General features: G+C 45.4%; 2 protein-coding genes across 7 annotated transcripts in view; one reads left to right on the top strand and one right to left on the bottom strand.

Annotated features, from left to right (window-relative positions):
- The window catches only part of DIS3L2 (DIS3 like 3'-5' exoribonuclease 2), a 345,537-nt gene that overhangs the window by 36,684 nt on the left and 290,268 nt on the right, over window positions 1-18,585 (bottom strand). For all 6 annotated transcript variants that reach the window (XM_079782043.1, XM_079782046.1, XM_079782041.1 and 3 more), the window contains one exon: window positions 5,079-5,158. In XM_079782043.1, the coding sequence (XP_079638169.1) occupies window positions 5,079-5,158 (80 nt within the window). The remainder of the gene's footprint in view (window positions 1-5,078; window positions 5,159-18,585) is intronic.
- On the top strand, window positions 11,504-12,463 carry LOC307106034 (S-phase kinase-associated protein 1-like). Its single transcript, XM_079782093.1, has one exon. The coding sequence runs from the start codon at window positions 11,602-11,604 to the stop codon at window positions 12,091-12,093; it is 492 nt and encodes a 163-aa protein (XP_079638219.1). The 5' UTR covers window positions 11,504-11,601; the 3' UTR covers window positions 12,094-12,463.

Here is an 18,585-nt window from a genome sequence, read left to right as displayed (position 1 = left end):
GCACACTGGGAATCCCTCAAGTCCAGAAAGGGTTGACTATGTGATTAGGGGCTGGAGGAAAGGATTGAGGTGGGCTTTCAGGGGCCCAGAGTCATGCCTCAGCCCTGGCTGCTGCCAGAAAAGCCAGTGACCTGAACTACGAGGTGACCTCGGGCTGGGGAGAGGAGAGGACAGAGGTGAGAGCAGAACTGCCCTGTGCTCTGGAAGGCTGCAGGGACACTGTCCTTCAGTGTGGGTTTAGGAAGGTGGAGGCACCTCAGCTGAGGACAATCAGTCCCACTGGAAGCTCTCTCTCTGATACCTCTAGATGTGGGGTATTAGCTCTGATGATACAGGTTTCAAGGTGCCAAGATGAGTCATCTGGTGAGGCAAACAGAATATTTAGTTTCATCTGTTTAGCAAACTCACCCACCCAAGAGTAAGAATGAGGTGGGGGAGCAGGCTGTGGGTGTCAGGGAGTCTCTGGACCAGGGCGAGGCACAGTGCACGGGCCACTCAGGCAGGTACAAGGGCAAGCACCACAGTTTCCACAGTCACATCGCACATCACATCGTTGCATTCTCCCTCAACCTTGAGATGTAACATCACCTTTATGTTTCTAATGGGTAGGCTATATCACAGAGTGGACAATGACCTGCCACAGAGAGTGACTGGCCAGACTCAGGTTTACAATGACAAATCAAGAACTCGTTCTACCAGACCAGGCTGTCTACCCACCCACAGGTCTGCAGGGATTAGAAATCCCAGAGTTTCCAGACAAGGAGCTTCTAGGGAAGGTCAGCTTACTAGAGGCTAGAATCAGAGCTCCCTCGCTCTCTAAGCTGTGGAGAGAAAGGCAGGTGACATGGGCTTTGGAACCTGTTACAGCCGGGATAAAGTTCAGGTTCTGCTCTTGACCACAGTATGACCTTGGGCAGGTTAACCTCTCTGACTCTCAGTCGTAATGTGCTTTTGGTTTGTAATCTGTAAAACTGTGACAGTAAGTCTGTCTTGAGTGGTTTTGAAACTAGAGATAAACGGTGAAGCCTGTAGCCCAGTGCTGGTGAGCCCAGTGCTGGTGAGCCCAGTGCTGGTGAGCTGTGGGCAGTTGGGAGGCAGGAGCTCCTATCATTCTTCTTCTTCTTCTTTTTTCTTTTCAAATCCTCACCCAAGGATATTTTTCCATTGATTTTTAGGGAGAGCAGAAGGGAGAGGGAAAGACAGAAAAACATCAATGTGAGAGAAACACATTGATTGGTTGCCTCCTGCACGTGCCCTGACCAGGGCCCAGGCCAGGGAGGAGCCTGCAACCGAGGTACATGCCCTTGACCAGAATCGAACCCGGGACCCTTGAGTCTGCAGGCCGATGCTCTATCCACTGAGCCAAACCAGCCAGGGCACTCCTATCATTCTTATGCTCCATGGGTCAGAAACTCGAGAGGCTGTGAACAAAGTGTAACCTTGCAAACAAATTTGGCTCCTGCAATTTTGTCTGGTATGTTCAATGCATCACACAAAATGATAGTGAAGCACAGCAGTATTACTATGCTTCACTATCAGGCAAAAATGGTAGGCAGTTGTAAATACTGGTAACTATAATTACTTCTATATTCACAGAGTTAAACCAAATTTTTATAGCTTCTTTCTTCTACATGTTAGTTCTTTAGAATCCATAAACTATCCAAGGAGATAATTTGCCCTCATGTCATGAGTAATTTAATCCTTATCATAATCCTACAATAAACGAAAAGACAAAGAACCTAACTGCCCAATAGTTAGGTTCTCTCTGAGAGGATTAAACTGGGTCTTCCCATCCCTTTATCAAAAATTATTTGCCAGCTGTAGCTGGTTTGGCTCAATGGATAGAGCGTCGGCCTGCGGACTGAAGGGTCCCAGCTTCGATTCCAGTCAAGGGCACGTACCTCAGTTGCAGGCTCCTGGCCCTGGTTTGGGGAATGCAGGAGGCAACCAACTGATGTGTCTCTCTCATATAGGTGTTTCTCTCTGTCTCTCCCTCTCTCTTCCACTCTCTCTGAAAAATCAATGGAAAAAAATATCCTCAGATGAGGATTAAAAAAAAAAGAAAGAAAGAAAAGAAAAGAGTATTACAATAAAGCTAGTCTTAAGCTTAAAAAAAAAGTATTATTTGTCAGGTCCTGGGCAAGTCACTAGGAGTACTGAAATGAACAAAACAAGTAGTGGTTTTTTTTTTTTGTTTGTTTGTTTTTTTAATATATTTTATTGATTTTTTTACAGAGAGGAAGAGAGAGGGATAGAGAGTTAGAAACATCGATCAGCTGCCTCTTGCACACCCCCTACTGGGGATGTGCCCGCAACCAAGGTACATGCCCTTGACCGGAATCGAACCTGGGACCTTTCAGTCCGCAGGCCGACGCTCTATCCACTGAGCCAAACCGGTTTCGGCCAAGTAGTGGTTTTAATAATTAATTATTACAAACTAATACTGAGATATCAAACTAATTTCTTTCACATGTAGACCCTCATCTCTCTGCTACTGCTGCCTTCATGTCATTTGGTTCCTTAGGGCCAGAGTGAATATCCTCATTTCCTAAACATCACTATTACACCAATATTGGGATTCAGGCACTCCTGGAGAAATGACCATGACCGTGAACAGAGGAACACAGGGCAGAGCCTGGGGGAAACGAGAAAATCATGATCAAGCTCATGGGGTTCTCCATGCTTCACTTCACAATTTCCAAGTGGGAAAAGGAGTTTGCCTTTGGACAGAGTGTATCGCACACAGCTGAGGGCTATCAGAGGCATGGGCACCAGCCTCCTCCCAAATCAAGAGATGAGGTTAGCTGCATCCAGAGCTCATGGATACAGCCCTGCTGGCAGGGGAAAACAGAACAGAGTACATGAGATGACTTCTCTGTTTGGGAAGGAGAGGCAATCAACACTTTGGGCATTCTATATGCTAAGTCAGTGATGATGTTTTTAACACGTCTTCCTACTCAATTCCATGACAATCATGCCAGGTAGGTATCATTAGTCCCGCTGACCTTAACAGATGAAGAAACCCGAGGCTCAGAGAGGTTAGGAAATTTGTCCACAATTTGAGAATGAACCCCTGGTTTGGGGCATGCAGGAGGCAACCCCAATGTTGCCTCTAAGACAGGCAAGACAGAACCATAGGGAGGGGCCATTGAGGCACTGGATCACATAATTTCCTATCCAGCTTCCCACACAAATGTTTTCTTTTACAGGTCTTTGGGGGCCAAAGCGTACTTATATTTAGAACCCTGAAATTCTCCTCCTAAACATCGCTTACTCTGATACATATGTGACCTGAACTACTAGGTTCAGGAGCTAGGGGTTGGACCAAGAAACAGAGCTAGGCTATTTTCTCCTCTCAGCTTCAAAGACAACCTAAGTTGTTATCATTGGACCACATGAATTTATAGGAAAGAGGGCCAATCAATGCCCTTCTCCCACTGAACCAAAACCCTGACAACCTTTGTTTCAGGGAGTGAAGAGTCAGGCCAGAAATGGAGTCTGTAAACACTCCTGGGCATAAAGATCTGTTTCTGCTGTCACGATCTCCATGCATGGGGCTGCCATCCACCGCCATCCAGCAAGCGCAGGGAGTATGGGGTGGCACTGATAAGCAGGGTAACAGAATGGCACGCCAACCAGCTTGAGGCTTATGTTTCTCCTATTCCCAAGTGATGCTTGCCCTTACCACCCAGAGACTTGCTCAATTGTCCCTGCTAGTGCCTGGACTCCAAAGAAGTCCAGCCCTATTTCTCTGTGGAATTAAGCACTACAAGAAGCTGAGATGGTAATTCCAACACCATGGCTTATATAGTGCCATCCAAGAGGAGGAAGGATGGTGTTAAAGGATGCGTGGCCAGCCTTTCCTAATGATTAGCTTGGTGGGGACCGAGGGTACACAACAGCTCACCAGGACATCCATCCTCCTGAACATAAATTACAAAGGGTAATGATGCCTTGAAAGAAACCTGAGAGGAGATTTGATCATGAAGCACCCAGGAACCACCTCAACCCATAACAAAGCAAGAGCTCCGAGGAAGACATGGGTTTCCCTTTGGAAGGTAATGTACAGTCCCAATGGAGTATGACTATTTGATTCCTTTCACTGCATAAAATTAATAGCTTAGATATTTAAACATTCAGACCAGGGCATATTGTCCTCAAGTCCATATTGAGGCTGTTCTTGTCAATGACTGGAGTTTCCAAGATAGCAACTTAGGACAACAGGTTGTCTATTCTCTCCTCAGAGTAAACATGATAATGTGACTGCCTCAAACAGCTGTGGCCAGTGACCGTGAGCAAGTGCCCTTGACTCCAGCTTCTGCAAATACAACAATAACAAAAGGAAACTCAAGTGCTTGATTTGGCAGCACCTATGGTAAAAGAAAAGTCTTCCGATTGTTATGAGGATTAAACTGGATAGCAAGTGTAATGTTCTAGTACTGTCCTAACCCCCAGCAGAATTTCTCAATGGTGGCTGCCGTCTTATTTACCATCATCGTCACTGTCATCATCAGGGCATATTCCCTTTGCCTCACTCACCACCACTTTTACTGTCTCATAGACAGAAACACACAGTCACGGATCAGTCTGCCAGGAAGAAAGACGGGGCTATGGAAGCATGCCAGGTGCCACCCTTCTGATAAGGCCACCAGGTTAAATCTCTGGAAATCCCCAACTACAAAATTCACGAGGTAGACAATTACAACAAAACCTGCAAACATAAGTGTAATCAGACAACATCAACGAAAGCCAAAGTCACACAGTGAACCAAATTAGCAGGCACATGGCTGGAGACAAAGCAGGGCGGGTCTGGAGAACAGCTGGAGCCTGGAAAGGAAGGTCTGCTTTGGGACACACAAGTCAAACATCACAGCTGCTCGTATACAAGCACTTCAAGTTCTCTGTTTACGGGCAAAAGGAGAAATATTTTCCTGCCACCTATTTTCTAGTACAGTCGTGAAAAGTGTGATTCTCTCCCTGACAATCCCTTTGTAGGAGAAGCCCGGTATAAGAAAGCCCACAGGTGCTACCCTTGCTGGACACGGTGAGGTGACCCCCTTTCCCACTGAGTGGCTTACTTGTTGCTGTCGCGGTACTCATAGATGTGACATCCTTGAGGCAATCCAGTCTCATGGTCCAGAGTGAAAGCAAGCTTCAGCTGGATAAAGAGAGAAGAGAAAAACAAGTAAGATTTTAGGCAGCATGCTCTATTCATTCTGACAGCTGAAATTAAAAAAAAAAAAAAGCAAAAGCAAACTCCCTCCAGCTGATGTAATGTGGAGAACCTGGGCCTGCCACTTCTGGGAAGAGCCCATGCCTCACAGGGACATTGTTGTTACCAGGACTCTACTATTCATTTGGCATGCAACCAATTATTTATTAAGCACCTACTTTGTGACACTGATCTGACTGACAGGGAGAGAACAGTGAACAGCGGCAGAAAGCAGCCTCATTCACAGATCTTATAGTCCAGTGCAGAAGATGGACATCAATCACATAAACTAATGACAATAGATATAAAACACTTCAAATTAAAATAGGTCCTCTGAAGCAGGAAAAAACTCCCATGTTTCTATAAAAGTAAATAACTGGACCTAGACTAGGACTGAGGAGAGAAGGAGAGGGTTACCTGGACCATAGGGAGGAAGGATGGGGGAGCAGATGGTTCTCCTTGGCACAGAGCACAGAGGCCATGGTGCAGGAGTTCCAGGACCTGAAGGATGGCTGGAAAGCCAGAACTCGCTTACAGGGACACTGTGCACAGTGATGCAGCAGAGGAAGGCCAGGACAGAAAAAGCAGGACCTTCTTGCTACATTAGAAATTTTGACCTTTACCTTAATAGCAAAGGAAGGACTATGACATGTTTTAAGGAAGGGATGGATATGATCAAAGTTAGGTTTTACCAAAATCCCTCTGGCTACCATGGAGAGACCAGACCGTAGGGGAGAGAGCCAAGCAGGAGCCCTGTAGAAGGCTGTTGAGAAGAGCAGGTGAGCGGTGATGGGGGCTGGGCATAGAGGGAGGGCAGGCAAGATGGACAGAAATGAACAATTTGAGATCTATCTTTGAAGTGAACTTTTAGAAGTAGAATTGACAGGATATACTGATGGACTTGATGTTCGGTAGTAGTGAAGACGTTGATTTCAACAACCAGGCAGGTGGTTGTTCCATTGCTGAACTTGGATATGGATAGGGAGTCAAAAGTTTGATTTTGGACATGTTAACTTGGAGGCGCTCATTAGCTCTCTCTGGTTAGGGAAGATCAGGAATAAGAACTCTGGTAATGAAGTCTCTCTTTCTGGATCCCAGACGGGCTGGGGTGGATGGTGCTCAGGTAAGTGTAGAACTCCATCTGTGTCGTTGAGGAGCCAGAGCTCAGGGAGGTTCTGTGTGTCCTGCTAGAGCCCAGGTGGCTATGGCAGCTTTAACATTTCCAAATGCAGAGCCAGTTACTAGATTTACAAATTCACTGGGTTTTTAAATTGCTAGGGAAATTTTCACTAAAATCAACTGCACATTAGAAGGATACAATATTATAACTTTTTTTTCTAACTGCAAAGCTGTTAACATAGCTAATGATCTGCATCATTAGACACTGGACGAGTTTTCTCTTCCTTAGAGGGAAACAAGCTGGTAGGAATGGCTTGTCCTCTTACTGACCCACATGAAAATACAAAAACAGAAACAAGCCCTTCTTTACCATCACAAAGCCAGAAACTTCAAGTTAAAGGTGTGTTTTCCCTACAGAGCACTGCTGGTTTTTCCCAGATCTCCTTCAGTAAAACAGAAAATAATTACTTAAAAAAATCTATTAAATATAACCCTTTTCTCTTTATCTCCCCCTTTGCAGCTAATCTCAGGTCTATAACCATCTGGTCTGCTTCAAAGACTGTACTGCTTAGAAATTTTTAAATCATTTGACTCAGTGATTCAAGTTATGAATTTATGTCTTAGAAAAATTATTATAAATGTAAGAGGAAAGCCTTTTCCCCAAAATAACTGTTCACCTCAGTATTATTTGCTGGAAAGACTCTATAAGACCAACAATAGCAGAATGGTTAAATAAACTATACCAGAGTCACATGCAGAATAGTATGCAGCCGTAACACTGTTTATGAAAAATTTTTATTAACTTGGGAAAATATCTGGGTTAGATGAATAAAAAGAAAACCAAAAAACAACAACAGGATGCATACTTGATTATACAAGAAGATTATGTAAATATCAAAGACTGCATAGAAGAAAGATGGGAAGGTACAATATCAAAATGGCAGTAGGCCTTGGCCATAGCTCAGTTGGTTGGAGCGTAGTCCTTTACACCAAGGTGTTCCAGTCATTGATTTACAGGCACAGAGCCATGCCCCCTGCAGGCTGCTGTGCCCCTTGGCACATTTTGATCCGGTCCAACAGACCTTTAGTCATCCAATTTCACCCGAGATTGTTATTCCTCCTTTTGCTTCAGTAAGGAAATTTTACCTCACATCCACCCCCACTCAGTAACTGTGCCACCAGACGACAAGCAGTGGCTCAAATTCTCTCAGTGGCCAGGTGCTCCCCTCTCACCAGTGCCTTTGAAGAGGCACACACAGTCCTTCATTCAACAGTAGTTACTGACTGCGTCCTATGAGCCAGGCTGCCATCTGTATCCAGGTGGCTCTAACTAGGGCCTGCAGGGACCCATCCGTGGAGAGGTGAAGCCTGGAAAGTCTTATGAGATGTCCTGAGGTCTATCTTTCCTTTTCCAGAGGCAGCTGCCACGTCAAGCAGGAGAAGAGTCCACCCCAATCAACCAGACCATTCTGGCTGCAAGGCATTCCTGGTACTGTGAGGAGAGAAGGCAGTGAAGAAACCCAAGGGCAGTCACAGGCCACTCCTCCAGCAGAGGAAGGAGGCCTTTAGTTGGTATAATTGATTAAAGGTTTTCTCTGGACAAAGGACAGGTCATCTCCCTTGGGCAGGAAATGGAAGAGTCTTCTACTTTCAGGGGTTCATGCTAAATCACCAAGGAGGGCAGGCTCAGGACAGCAAGAGTATGAGACTCCTGCTGGGACCCCTTCTGACTACTTCTTGTGCTACGAAATGGGCCCCCAAGACACTGGCAGTGTGGGTGAGCTGAGGCTCTTGGGTGAGTGGAAGGGGTGAGGACCCTCGGGAGAGCAGAGGGCTGGTGGGGTGAGGACAAGCGAGGCAATAGGGCCATCCTCCCAGCAGGTAGCAATAGGTGAGCCACAAGAATGACTGATTCAGGACTAAGTATTCCTCAGGGTTCTCAGACATTGCTTGAGGAAGACCCTTCAGGTAAACATAAGGGGAAGAACAAATGCCCTGGAAAAAAGCAGCAGAGGTGTGCACAGAGTCACTGAATGTAACCATTAAAGGAAATGTGACCTTACTTTGGAGGCCAACCCAGTGAAGCCAACGGCCAGATCACATTCATGAGGCTAACCAGAAAAGAGTGACAGGATGGGACAGGAAAGGGTGGCTAGGCATGGCGTGCCCTGGGCTCATAAACAAGTTAGTCTTCAATCTGTTCATGTCACAGTTGGCTTTCCCTAACAGCCACATTACTGAAGAACATTATACTCAGGCCACTTGGCACTAAACTCCATCAGCTGAGGAAGGTACCAGCTCAGAGCTTCTGCTGCTTTTGAAAACACCTGGCCTGACCTTGGATGGGCAAAACATGCATTAAGAAGTCTAGGAATTGCCTGTTTTGTCTACAACAGCTCCAAGATGAACTCTGGTGGGCAACCAGGTCTCTCTCTGACCTTGGCCTGGATGGTACTTGTAGGCTGCTCCATCATTGAGCAGGGGTGACCTTGGAGTCCAGCTCTGAGTTCCTCTGACAGGGGTGCAGTGAGAGAGGTAGCTGGTAAAAAAAAAAAAAGGAGTGCTATTATGTGGCCAAGCTTGCTAGAGTTCAAACCAACATGGGTTCTCTGGGAGGCCTGTGAGCTTGCTTCAATCTGCTAGCTATTAGGACCAAGGTTCAAACGCAGGTCAAGGACCAGCCTGGGAAGCCTCCAGCCGCTACATGGTTGACTCTTCCCCACACAGTCCACTAGTCTTGCAGAGTGTCCAACTCACTCTCAAGCTGAAAGTGGCAAACTCCGTCCTAGTTCAAACATTTCAGGTATGCCATTTATGGCACTTAGAAAGAACAGAAAAGTAACTTCTACCTGAGCCTGGTTTTGTAATTGAAAAATCTTATTAGAAGGAAATCTTCACATTCTCTGAGGTGATCTTTAGTTTTTCTTCTTTAGTTTTCCTTGTTTGGTTTGGATTTCCTAAGCATTATTTCTTTTTTTCCATCTCCTCTTTGCTTTCTTTTATAAGACAAAGATGCTGTGGACTTGGCTTTCACTTGGTTCACAACGATTCTATGGCAATGTATTAAGTTTCTTTCTCCTAAGTCCACTGAAGTCTTTTTGGACTTGGAGAGAGCTTTTTAAGAAAGAACTTGCTCATTCAGCAGGATTTTCCTCCCCACCCCAGGCTCTGGTTCTGACCTGGAAAAAATAAGAGTGAGAAAGAGCAAGAGAATCCTGCAGTCCTGACGCTCAACTTCACAAACCACAAAAAAGAACCTTGCTCCAGTAACGTAATCATGGAGATTGCTGGCACCTTGGTCTTTCAAGAAAAATACATCCATCTGCTGGCACAGGGACCCATCAAACTCAATCCTGTTCAGCATGGAGTTCCCGATTCATTAGTGTTGGAAAGTCTATAGTGAGGCTGGCCGCTCCCACTGGATGACGCCTCCCCGCGCACCGTCTGTAAACCCCACAGCTGTGTTTTCACTTAAGGCCACTTCTCCTGACTCCATCGCACCTTGTTCCAGAGGCTCGTTCTATTCTCATTACGGTTAAAAATGACAGGACAAGGATTCTTCAATGCTGAGGTTTAATTTGCTCAGAAGAAAACCGCCTGTCTCCAGAGCTACAGTCAACCCATACGAAAGGCTGCTCTTCAGTTAGGAGCCTCAGAGGCCAAGCGTGTAGGTTTATTCTGTTTGCTTCAGTCAACAAGCTAGTCCCAGGAGAGAAGCCTGGCTTCTCCTGCCCACCTGTCAGGCTGCCTCTCTTCTGAGGGTCACTTCATCGCTCACCAGCAAGGCCAGGGTGGTAGGGCTCTGCTGACCACTGCCCCACATTACTTCTGCTTCTATTACTGAGTGAGAACAGCCCAGAAAAGCTCATTCCCCATCCCAGGGTCTCCTTTAGCAGAACAGCCTAGCTTTCCTGATGAGGCCTTACCTGGTCACTGGGCTACACTGTTGCCCCTCAAATTTCTGGCCGACATTATTACAAAGCATGGTGAGCAAGTCTGTGTGTGTCACACACAAAGGCAGAGACTTGCAACTAATCTGCTCATCCTACCCACAGCTGAAGCATTTTTTATGATTTTCATGGCCAGCAAGGGTGATTGTGCTGGGACATTGCCAGCTCAGAGCTCTGGGACCATTTCAGATCAACCACAGTTCAGGGACTGGAGTCGCCCAAAGCTGCTTCTATGGGAAAGTGCTAACTGTGGGGATGGCACCTGGCCCCTCCACAGAGGGGAGAAGTCATCTGGGTCCCTTTGCATTTAAAAGGTATCAGTTCTGCCAGCTAGCTATCTGCTTTCTAAAGCTTGAGGCCCTGCCCACACAGTGGAAAATCTCCCCACTGCAGACCTTGCAGAGCCTCCAGCATCAGGGTCTGCTCGAAGCTTCTACTCCACACCCAGCAGGGAGGAAGCAGCTTGGTGAAAGGCCACCAGCCACACAAGGAGATACTCTAAGCTTCTCTTGGAGGCAAGTGAGGCTATAGGCCAGTGATGGGCAACCTTTTGAGCTTGGTGTTTCAAACTTCGCCCAAAAACTGAGCATAACTTGGATAGTGTGTCCCTTTGAGGAAAAAACATTATTTCATGATATTTATAGTTTAAATAACATAAATGTTTCATCCTTGGCATGCGGCCGCCTCAGCGGCCGCGTGTCATCAAAAATGGCACTGACACGCGTGTCAAAGGTTCGCCATCACTGCTATAGGCAAATTACATATGCGGACATGAGCATGCTCACAGCTCACTTGCCTTCCTTGAGTTTTTTTTTTAATAATATACTTTTATTTATTTCAGTGGGGAAGGCAGAGGAAGAAATAGAAACATCAATGATGAGAGAATCTTTCATCAGCTGCCTCCTGCACACCCTCTACTGAGGATCGAGACTGCAACCCAGGCATGTACCCTAACTGTGAAGTGATCTGTGATCTCCTAGTTCATAGGTCGATGCCCAACCACCAAGCAACACCAGCCAGGCCCTCGAGCTGTTTTAATCATCCTTCAATTTTCACCAAAGTTTGTTTTAAGAAATAGCCTTATAAAACCTCCTTCTTCATTTGCCATAAATATAAAAATCTGTCCACTATGACATTTAATGTCCCCAATATCAAGCCTTACATGCAAAAGTGCTTTGAGAGCTAGGAATGAGGCTTGTTATAAGAAGTAACCTTATGGTGCTGTAAGTGGCCTTGTTCTCTACCTTTTTCGTTTGGTCCTGCTGACGCTGCCCGGCTCTCGTCAGCCTCCGGCCCGCTCTCTCCTTGAGACCGAGCACCATGCCTTCAATTAAATTGCAGAGCTCTGATGGAGAGATATTTGAAGTTGATGTTGAAATTGCCAAACAATCTGTGACTATCAAGACCATGTTAGAAGATTTGGGAATGGATGATGAAGGCGATGATGACCCAGTTCCTCTACCAAATGTTAATGCAGCAATATTAAAAAAGGTCATTCAGTGGTGCACCCACCACAAGGATGACCCACCTCCTCCTGAGGATGATGAGAACAAAGAAAAGCGAACAGATGATATTCCTGTTTGGGACCAAGAATTTCTCAAAGTTGACCAAGGAACACTATTTGAACTAATTCTGGCTGCAAACTATTTAGACATCAAAGGTTTGCTTGATGTTACATGCAAGACTATTGCCAATATGATCAAGGGGAAAACCCCTGAAGAGATTCTCAAGACCTTCAATATAAAAAATGACTTTACTGAAGAAGAGGAAGCCCAGGTACGCAAAGAGAACCAGTGGTGTGAAGAGAAGTGAAAAGTTGTGCCTGACACTGTAACACTGTAAAGATTGTTCCAAATACTAGTTGCACTGCTCTGTTTATAATTGTTAATATTAGGCAAACAGTAGACAAATGCAGCAGCAAATCAATTGTATTAGCAGAATATTGTCTTCATTGCATGTGTAGTTTGGGTACAGATTCCAAACCTATGGCTGAGTTTATTCCAGTATGATCAAAAGTATCTTTTTTCTTTGCTCTGAATAAAACTGAATTGTGGGTTCTCTATAGAAAGTGGCATTTTGGGCTTTCCCTCTTTTTGCAAAGCGATTTCTGCCTGGTTAATTGTCTAGTTAACTTTAGTTTAGTGACTTTTTAAAAGTTGGCATTGTAAATAAAAAAACTTGCATTAAAAAAAAAAAAAAACAAAGAAGTAACCTTATGAAAATTTCCTTCCCCCACAAAACAGGATCCTTCTGCCTCCTTTCTTGATTGTCTTTCTATTGTATTCATTTCATGGGTCATTTCCTTTGTTCTAAGTGTTCTCAAACCATTTTTGGAGATGGCTGAGGATGTACAAAAATAAAATAAGGGTCTTCAAAATATAAGCCAAATGTAAAACTGAGATTCAGGCAAACTTGAATACAATCTGATAAAACAATGAGCATGATGGTAGGCATTCAGTTCATGGAAGAGAGAACACAGGATTGTCTTGTACAATCCTCAGAGCCATAATCAGGCTGGCTCTACTCTTGAAAAAACAGAGGAGAACAAAATGATCTTCCAGGGAATTGGCCTAAGTTTCTAGGGACTTGAGGATTCGGGAGTTATGTAACCCCAAGCTGGGAGCCAGCACTGCTGGGCCTGTCGCTGTTCTCTCCCAGACTCCAGGGTGGTTTTGGGGTTCTGCTGGCCTTAGCCTTCCCACCTGTAACATGGAGCTGAGTTCCTCTTTGGCCATTGCTGAGGTCTGTTTTATGGACAAATGTGAGATATTCTCTAGGTTTATTGGAAGAAAGCACTTGTAATATGCCCCTGCTAAATCTGTGAGAATAGAAGCTCTGAGGGTTTAGACTGACCAGTGCTCCCATCTTTGGATGTTTTAATGAGAAATAAGTGACAGTTAAGAATTTTACTACTTAATGCTGTCTTATGTGGCCAAGAGCAACTGACAAAGTTCGTGACATGATTCATGCTAATTCTACTTCCTTCCTCTCAGATAAGGTCAAATGTCTGGACAATATATACCAGGACAATATTCTAAGGGCCTTTCTGGTCTTAGGGCAGCCAGTCTGCCCCTCTCCCCTGCTCCTGCAATCTGACTTCAGCTTATCAACCTGAGGCAACGGGCTCAGCAGTACCTCCTGGCATAATAGCTGTCCACTTCCATCCAGGCACAAAATGCCTGTTGATCTGAATTGCTCAGAACAATCTGGAAGGGACACTTAGGAGGCTCATACCTGGAAGCCCTTACCTCAGGTTCCTATTCTCATCCAAAATAATTTAAATAGCCCTTTTCTTTATAGAACAACCTATCAATCTAATAGATACCATTCTAATTATGATAAAAACCAAAGAATATATGGATATTGTGAAGTTTAAAGAAAGTACAAAATGAGTTTACAGCTAAGTTGAGATGTAAAACTAAAAAAATTTAAAGAGTTTAGTTGAGGGTGTTAAAAAATGCCAGGATCCCGCCGAAACCGGTTTGGCTCAGTGGATAGAGCGTCGGCCTGCGGACTGAAGGGTCCCAGGTTCGATTCCGGTCGGGGGCATGTACCTTGGTTGCGGGCACATCCCCAGTGAGGGGTGTGCAGGAGGCAGCTGATCGATGTTTCTAACTCTCTATCCCTCTCTCTTCCTCTCTGTAAAAAAATCAATAAAATATATTTTTTTAAAAAAATGCCAGGATCCAGTAAGAAGGAAAATGAACGCCATTTCTATTTGCCTTACTACCAGAAAAATCAGCTTTGGTAAATAGAGAATCATTGGATAATAAACATAATTGAAAATCATTTTATAGTAACTTTAGGGGAACATTTTTATTAAGCAGAACTTGTTTTCCTTTCTACCTTTGTATAGTCTCTTTAGGGGTCTGGGCTGGACTCAGGGCCAGGCTGAGGTTCTTATGCTCTGCAGAGATTTGGGGACCCTCTGGTCTAACTTTCTGCCCATTAGACTGCCCAAATTCCCTTCCTATGAGTTCCTACTTTTGCTGCGATGCCCCTGCCTGGGACACTGGCCTACTGTATAAGAAAGGAAATGCAAGCAGGTGTACTTATACACAATATCAATGCAGGGAGGCCACACAGATTAGAAGTAAAGGTGCAGCCTCTTTGGGCAGTATAATTTTGAATTCTGGCTTTACTTCCTATTAGCTGTCTACTAGTAAGCCAGGCAAGTTACTGTACCTGTTTTCTCCTCTGGAAAATGGGGATAATAGTACCTACTTCATAGGGTTGTTGTGAAAATTAAATGAGAAAAACCAAATTAGAGTAGTACCTGGCTATGGCAAACATTATTTAAATGTTCCTGATGTAATAAGGCCTGGGTTTATTTCTTATAATGAGCTGAGATCACAATTTAGAAGATGACACACTGGCACACGCTGACTGGGACTCCACAGTTCCAAGTAGGATCACCATGAAACCTGAGCTGGAGCCGTACTTTGGAAGCCACTTCTCCATGTGCAGGAGCACTGTGGCACTCAGCAGGAGGACATGATGCTTCAAAGCATCACCTGTCTGCTTGGACAGCCCCACCGGTATTTATAGTGCTGTCTGGCTGTGCTGATACGGGCTTCTATCACAGGGCAGCCCCACTGTATTCTCTGGTGACCAGATCTCCTGCAGCAGCAGGCAGCGGGGCTGCTGTGCCCTACACAAGGCTCACTACTCAAGAGAAGCTTTGAAGGGCCGGCAAGGTTGGCAGATGCCTCAACATGGAGGCTGCCCAGTACCTCTGCACTGACACCGACTTGTCAGTAAATCTCTCTTTGGGAAAGGAAGAGGCCACAACGACCTGCTAGAGCAAGGCAGAGGGCTGGCTCTGACAGTCCGGATACAAAAAAATTGCTTCTATCATGGTCTGATTCTTTTCATTTATCCTCAAGTTGGAACATGTCTGTAGCTGTATATTTGTTTAACTATTACAGATTATAAGCTCCCAATTGGTTACTCTTGGTGATCCCCCACAAGCCTATATTAAATAAAGGATTTCCAGGTGATATAGGGCCCTGCAATAAGTAATAGTAATAACAGGTTCCATACCCAACCAGACATGGAGCCAAGGACTTCATGTATACAGGTACCACTACTTCCGTTTTAAAGATGAGGAACTGAGGCTCAGAGAAGGGAAGTAACTTGTCTACCCAAGATCAGGCAACACTTGGCAGAACCAGAAATGAAATTCAAATCCATGTAACACTTCCCATTGGGAAACACCTGCAATTTCTTATCCCACAAACAAGGGGCTCCAAAATTTACTTCTCTCATTTAGAATCCAATAGATGAAGGACAGCAAAGGGCATTCAGTCTCCCTAGGCTCACTGGCAAAGGCACTATTGAAGAACAAGGTGGGGACTCCTTCTGTCCAGTGGGGAGGCTGAGCAGACCAACCTGCCCAGTTTCAGGTGGAGAAGCTGGACTGGAGGAAGTGAATGGTGGGTGGGCCTGCCTCATTTAGTGTCCTGCCAGGTAAGCCCACTCAAGTGACAGCAAGTGAGAAAGAGAGAGATGGGCTGGTTCTACTTTTCCAGTTCAATGAACTGCCTCTGGTTGACGTGCCTCTGTCACACAGGTAGTTAGTAATAAAACCAGAACCAGAGCCAAGGGCTTCACAGGTATGCAAAAGGCTAAGAGAAGAAATACCAGTCAGCTAGTAAAAATAATGGATGGCAGGAAGGAAAACAAATTAAAGAAGCAATAACAACAAAAACTACAATTAATATAGGATCTATTATTATCCTACTGAAAAAAAAATGGGTTGGGCGTTTATAGAGCCAATTTCTTTTTCTTTTTTTAAAATACAGAATTCTTCATGAATTTGTGTGTCATCCTTGTACAGGGGCCATGCTAATCTTCTCTGCATCATTCCAATTTCAGTATACGTGCTGCCGAAGAGAGCACCATAGAGCCAATTTCTATTTCTGAAGTCATGGGCCCCTATCTATTGGTGCAATGTGTGTCTAGTCCTATGTCAATTCATCTGTAAAATGGAAGCCTCAGAAGAGATGTTCCCTTGGTTCCATGTTACAATTTGGCAAGCAAGCCCTTGTTGAGCACAGTTCTGAATAGGGTCTGTTTCTATCCTAGTTCTGCCACTTCTAGCGATGTGACTTTTGACAAGTTACTTAACCCTAGCCTCAGTTTCCTCATCTGGAAAAATGGGTATGAGGTTTAGAATTGAATAAGGTAACACGTGAAAGCACTGGGCAAGAGGCAGGTGCTCCATACATTCTAGCTGTTTGTTATTATTAATAATAAGCCAAGGAAGTCTGCTGTGTCTCTTTATAGAAAGCTAGGCTCTTAATGGTCACAGACGATTAAGGAAATGACCACTCCAGCCCTTAAATGACCCCAGGTTATTCTTTCCTTTGTTCCACCGTGGAAACAAGTGGGGACTTTTAAAAGGCCCTTCCAACAGGCATCTCCATGGGCACACCCTCATGAGAATAAGCAGCCACTCCCCATGCCAGTGTCACTAGGGGGCCAAGAATTCTGAAAGTGGGGAAAAATGGCCCCGGGCTCTCAGTTTAGCACCAATGCCTCGAGGACAGCAAGGGTTTGTGCACAGGCCCCAGCAGCACACTGAGCACAGAGAGTGGGACAGTGCCAAAGAGAGACAAGGGTCAGATGTGTGATTGAATTAGGTGCTGCATGGATACCCCACAAAGCTCAGCATCACTCAAAGGCTGCATGTGTGAAGGATGACAATGGCCCACACTGACCACGATGTCACCTTTACCATGACTAGCTACAGAAATCTGAAGAAATCTCCCCCCAAATCACACATGCAAAGATTCCATTACATAGTCGAGAGAGCACTTTGAGTAGCTGGGAACCCAGCACAAATGGCTGGCTATATCTTAAGCAATATGCCCAAGGCCCATTGAAAACGGACAAAAATGGGTATTCAGGATCCTTCATGATTTATTAAAAGTGGCATTGTCTGTGCCTTTGCATGGCACCAGCAGGGGTGGGATTGAGGGCACTCCTCCTGATGGTGGGGTCACCCCATGTGTCTCCTGTTCCCTTGGACTTTTCAACTCCCCTGGCCCACATTCACTCACTCACTCTTTCTCCTTTGAAGTTAATGAATACCGCCTCATCTATCACTGACATGTTGGGTTTCAAAAGGACTGGGAGTGAATTCACTCCTTTTTTTTTTTTTTAACCAGTGAGAGGGCTCAGCTGGGAAGAGGGAAGGAGGGAAGGTGGAGGGCAGCAGCAGGACCGAGCTAACGGTGCTGCTTTCCTCCAGCTCCATGCAGCCCCAAGTGCTCCTCTGGCATCCTCGCTCACAGTGGGGGGACAGAGGTGTGCCACGTGCTGTCCCTCAGTCCTGTGTGTGCTCACCACAGTCTCTTGCACTGTTATTTATATTGTTTCTAGTCCTACTCACTATACTTTGGAAGGTACGCATGTTCCTAGTGCTTCCAGAAATGCTCACTTAACTGGAACAGAGGAGAAACCTATGGCAGAGGTAGAAGCACACCAGACTTCCATGGCCACCTGTCTCGTGGGGTCTTTAACCAAATGACCCCAATGTACCTCAAGCCCACAGGGTCCCCACCTCATGTCTGCTCTTCCTCCCAGGGTGTGGGGAGACTCTCCTGGGTAGCACCATAACCAACCAGCTGCCCAGTCAGAGAAATCCAGGAGTATCCAAATGCCCCATCTCCACTTCCTAGATTCTGATTCCACCTCCTCATTACCTCTTGTCTGGGCTTTCCTGTCAGCTGTATGATCTCAAGTGGGTCTCTCCTGGATTAGTGCTATAGGTACCTAACTGGCTTCCTTGATGTTCACCTTGACCCCTTTCAATTCTCTCTCTATAGAGCTTCCAGAGAAAACTTTCGAAAACCCAAGTCCTATCCCATCACTCGCATATGTAAAATCTTTCAATGGTAGCAAGTTGAATTAAAAATACTCTATTTCAGTGCAAAGCAAACAAGGTACTTAGGTTGGCCCTGGTTACTTACACCTCTAATGACATTTCCCGGCCACCCCGTAAGCCCTTCCTATGACACAGCCACGCCAACAGCCTGCACATTCCAGACATACCAAACCTCTGCACTGCTCTGCCTGGAACATCCTTGGAAAAGCCATTCCCAACCTGCTCTCAACTGCTTTCCTTTCCTAAGAAGGGAATCTCCTCTGGCTCCTCAGATCCAGCAAGGATCACGATCAGGACCAGGCGTTTCTGGGAGATGTGGCTAATCTGTTGTGCAATGACCGACACAAGCCGACAATCAATGTTGTTTTCTGAGTGTTTTTGCTGCAGAGCCTTTTCCCATGGATGAAAGATGG

The sequence above is a fragment of the Cnephaeus nilssonii genome (assembly GCF_951640355.1).
Source record: "Cnephaeus nilssonii genome assembly, chromosome: 10".
Taxonomy (NCBI): domain Eukaryota; kingdom Metazoa; phylum Chordata; class Mammalia; order Chiroptera; family Vespertilionidae; genus Cnephaeus; species Cnephaeus nilssonii.
This window is presented reverse-complemented; position numbering and strand designations above follow the sequence as displayed.